At 34.8% G+C, this 4,699-nt stretch overlaps 1 protein-coding gene across 1 annotated transcript; it reads right to left on the reverse strand.

The window, feature by feature from the left end:
* Positions 1-377: 377 nt before the first annotated feature.
* LOC125821661 (polygalacturonase At1g48100-like) lies at positions 378-3,338 on the reverse strand. Its single transcript, XM_049501062.1, has 7 exons — positions 3,105-3,338; positions 2,252-2,383; positions 1,669-1,896; positions 1,538-1,582; positions 1,248-1,455; positions 930-1,120; positions 378-770 (listed from the first exon to the last, which is right to left on the reverse strand). The coding sequence occupies exons 1-7, from the start codon at positions 3,336-3,338 to the stop codon at positions 378-380; spliced, it is 1,431 nt and encodes a 476-aa protein (XP_049357019.1).
* Positions 3,339-4,699: the final 1,361 nt, after the last annotated feature.

Here is a 4,699-nt window from a genome sequence, read left to right on the forward strand (position 1 = left end):
TTAAGAAATCCACTAAATATCTCTAAATATTTTATGGTGAACTCAATAATTATTATATATTATTTCGAGGTTGTGATGGAAACTCATAAACTTCAATTTTTGGACCTGTCTCTGTTAGCATATAGTATAGTGGAGTAGTCATTCCAACAAACACCAGAAGATAGTTTTGCACGAAGGGAAGTGTCTTAACAAACCGTATACTGTAGAAATCTTCAACAAGAGGGAAGTAATGCTTGTAAAACAAGACATACTCTATGTTCTAATCCTATTAAGAATCAGCACTCATGTTCTATATGGTGTATAGGGGTCAGCAGAACCTTTCTAGCCTCACAAATGAGAACACCAAAATAAAAAATATATGTGTTGACTCGTGCTGCTTAGCATTGACCATAATTAGCTTGAGTCGTGCTGCTTGATGGCTTACCAACTTGCAGACATTGAATTGGAGGGACGGTAGGAGTATACAACTCTCCGAAGGTCTGCCAACAGTATGGTTCATACATATGGTATTGTTCTTGTAATGGCTTTAGTTGGATATCGGTCAGGGTCACGTCTACACATGGCATACTGTCGCTGCATGCAAGATGCACCGGTTTTACTGTATAAGTTCCTGTTATTTTTTCGTAGTTAATTTCTGATAAAGCCACTGCTGATGTCTGATTCGGGCATTTGCTCTTGTCACAATAAAACTGATCAATTACAATTGGTATTTGGACTTCATAAACTTGTATGTTTGAGAACATTAGTCCGTGCACAGACCCTGATCCACCCTGCACACACAAAATGATTGTATTTTTTTACAATACACTTGGTTGTATGAATTCTCCGTATCGATCAAAATCCTGGAATTAGTTAATAAAACCTATCCAACACAAAACTAGATAAAATGGTTATTGGAATGTTGAGATTATACATAATGGTATCCATACCTGCCATGTCTTAATCCTTATGCCATTCATTGTGTTATGCATAATGATATCTTTCACAGTGACATTTGAAACACAAGCTTTAGTGTTATCTTTACCAAGCCCTCCAATGCTTATTCCATGTCCTGGTCCACAATTTATATTGTGTATATAAACATTTGAGCATCCAGTTTGTATTGAAATACAATCATCTCCTGCATGAACCAAAAATGTGTGATGGTGAGTGTATTTTCCATCATTGGAACTGCTAATAATTAAGGACATCGATCTCTTGAGCTAAGCAAAAATCGAGGAGCAAATTAGAAAATTAAAATTAATTACCGCATGAAACATTGGAACTGCGGATAAGGATATCTTTGGAGTTCTGTAAGTGGATTCCATCAGTATTAGGACTATCACCAGGGGATGAGACGCTGAAATTGTATACCGATACCCCAATGCAGTTGTCAAACTTGAGATGACATTGTGGACTATTCTGACTTGTAATGCCGGTGACTGTCACATTGGAACTTCCATAAAATCTAAGAGCCTGCATCACGTACAACAGTATCGCGTTAAAAAATTCACACAACATATGTGGCTTGAACCTTTTTGTGGTTGGTAGTCCTTACTGTTGGCTTAATGCCTGGCATTCTTCCACCAAGGGAACTGTTTAGCTGCCAGAAGACAGTGATCAGAATTAAGGAATTGAATAGGGTACAACATATGTAGACGAAACAGCTTAGGATCGAGCAAATATTACAGGAATCGGAAGACTTGTCTGCATTGTGTTGTTTGATGGGATAATTAATTTTGATTCCTCTTCTGTAGGATCACCAAATGGGGTATCATGCCACCAAACTGCACCATTTCCATCAATCTTGCCGCTTCCTTTAATTGTAATTCCAACTAGTTTTGTGAAGTCAAGCCATTGCAAAAAGCCTGAACCCCAAGCTTCAGCATCTGCTGGAGCTATGATCGTACCATCTAGCTGCAAAAGATATAAGGGGAAGTGGATATAAAACAGGTATTACTGTAGACATCGAAATTTTGTGGAACTCTACAACACAAGTTTAATTTAAGTTCTTGGAAGCTACTCTATCCTATAAAGGGTAATAGAGACATGTTTTATATTCCATAAACTCTTGTGATGCTGACAAGATCAGATGAAGATGTGGCTAAAGTCTTCTCGACATTATTCAAATACTTCAAGAAAATCCACAAAATCCATTCAGTGAGATCAAAGGAGGTTCGAGAAATAGGCTACTAACAGCCCTCGAATCACGGAATAATCTTAGAAGAGAGGAATCAAGGAATAAACAGATTTGTGTAGAGAATTGAGTTACCTGAAAGAGAATGTTGTGCTGACAGTATGGGCCAGAGAATGAAATGGGTCCAAGAAGGAATACATATTCTGATGGGACCAACATTGTTGATGCTTCTACTTTACAAGCAGCTGTCCATGCCGCTTCGAACGCCTGGGTTTCATGTAAAGGATTAGCAGTTTAAATGTTACTCATTGTTGTAAAAGTAGAAGTTAAATGCAGAGTGTAAAAGATGGTACATATGCTATAATGACATTTTGAGCACCAATTGCAAGTAAACTAGCATAGATTGGTAACTTACAAAATGTGATAAATGACACTAACTAATCTCAGGACTAATTCAACATCACAATGTACAATTGCGGACCCTTTTCATGAAGACAAAAGGAGCTCTGTTCACTGAACTCATCCTTAAAGTCCGGTCACTGAACTCACCCTTATTCGCGAGGTAGGTAGGTCTGGATCACATATCGGAACTTCCTAAAAATCCTAACTAGGTCACAATCAGTGTTATCAAAGGCGTAAAGCAAAACACAAAAAGCTCTGAGCTTTAACTGTAAAGGCTAATGCGCAAGTACAGCATGGTTTTTAATAAAGGAGTAAATGGAGAAAAAAAAATCAAGCATGTATGTGTAGTTCAAGACTACTAATTATAAGTATTTGGACAGAAAAATTACGATAAAGTGAAATATTAATTGTTTGATATCGCCTCTTCAGGGTTATCCTCATTATCAAGGAATTAAAATCATGTCTTAGAGCCTTAATGAAGACCCTAAAGCATCCACTAAAGAGGCAAAGTGATCAACATATTTTTCGCCTAACATAAGCGCACATTTGACAACACTGATCATGATGGATAAAAATTAAAACTTACCTTGGTATCGTCGCTCTTTCCATCCCCTTTGGCACCATAGTCCCTAACATTAAAAGTGGTGGCTGAATATCCTTTGCTTGGAGAATTGGTGAGCATTTTGCTCCCTTTCTTCTTGTACAGAGAAGTGGAGGAAGTTGTGATTTGTCTGCCTCTTCTGGCATTACATGTTTCTGACAAAACAAGAAATGCAATGATAAGCAGAGATATGAAGCTTCTCAAACTAAAACCTGTCATTTTTGTCTAATGGACACAGGGTATTGAGGGATTTTAAAAGCTTTGGGGACAGTTGGGTGACTAAATTTTCTTTAAATTAGCCTAAAGGAGCTAACTTGTGATTTATATAGAAAGGAATGTACAAAGTACTAATGAGAACTGTACAAGGATAAGCCAAGATTCTTTTAAGTGCTTTTTTATTAATTACACATGTCTTTACTTTATGTGATTTTTGGTTGGTTGATAACTGTTTCCTCTTTTTTTGGCATATGGAAGTTAAATAATAAAATAAAATAAAAATACACAAAGTTTATTGGGACAACCTGAACCACCAAAACCAGTTGCCAGCTTATATTAATCGTCAATAATGTAGAAGGTAGAATAACATGTTATCATGCACAAACATGCATATAATCTATTTATTCAAAAAGAAGAAAAAATCAGTTATGATTTGGTTGCTAAAGTTTTTGTTTAACCAAATCAAACTGCAGCTTAAGACGATTCACGATGCTCAAAACCAAATTTAATAAATTATAAGTTGAATCATAACATAAAATTATGATTTGATTCTAGTTAGCTCTTGCCATTTAGACCGCATGATCTTTAGTGTCAATTAATTAACGGCAATTAGCATTCTTTGTATATATCCCTAAAGCCTTTAGCGACATTGAATCGAATGACACGTTACTAATGCTGTAAGACTTTAGCACTCTTTATTTTAATGTGTATATATATTGACGCTAAAAGTTAATTTTGTTATAGTGACCTCACTTTAATTTGAGTTTAAGTTATATGCATTATGGTGTATAAAATATTTACACAATCAAGTTATTTATTAGGTAATTATAATTTATAGGTAATCTTTCAATAAACATTAGTCTCTCCATCCTAATTTATTTGAGTTAGTTTGACTTGACATGAAATTTAAGAAAGAAATATAAATTTTTGAAACTTTTGATCTAAAGTAAGTCATACATGTTTGTGTGATAATAAAGCATTTCATTAAGATTAATGAGTATTTTTAAAGTTAAATTGTTACTAAATATAGTAATATGTCATTATTTTGTAACTGATTATAAAGAAAAGTGAGTCATATAAATTGAGAAAATGAAAGTAATCATACTAAAATAGCACCCAATAATGTAGTCTAGTGATCAGTGAAGTGGTTGAGAGCTATGAAATCTTAAGTTCAACTTCCAATAAAGACAAAAAAATAATATTAGGTGATTTTTCCTATGAAGTGCACAAAAATTGATCCGAACAACATAGCAACTAAAAAAATATGATGAAGTAATAACTAACTTGCTATTACAATTTAAAGTTCACTAATAACATAAAAAGGTCTTTGCATTGTCATAGCTAGCCTGAGGCATGTCAAGCGA

Source organism: Solanum verrucosum, unplaced genomic scaffold (genome assembly GCF_900185275.1).
Source record: "Solanum verrucosum unplaced genomic scaffold, falcon-dt-bn FXZP01000211.1, whole genome shotgun sequence".
Classification (NCBI taxonomy): Eukaryota; Viridiplantae; Streptophyta; class Magnoliopsida; order Solanales; family Solanaceae; genus Solanum; species Solanum verrucosum.

Coding starts and splice junctions, on each gene's coding strand:
- LOC125821661 (XM_049501062.1), bottom strand. CDS start 3,338: ATGACAGGTTTTAGTTTGAGAAGCTTCATATCTCTGCTTATCATTGCA. Junction 1,897..2,251: donor AGCACAACATTCTCTTTCAG/GTAACTCAATTC, acceptor TATCTTTTGCAG/CTAGATGGTACGATCATAGC. Junction 1,121..1,247: donor CAGTTCCAATGTTTCATGCG/GTAATTAATTTT, acceptor TGGTTCATGCAG/GAGATGATTGTATTTCAATA.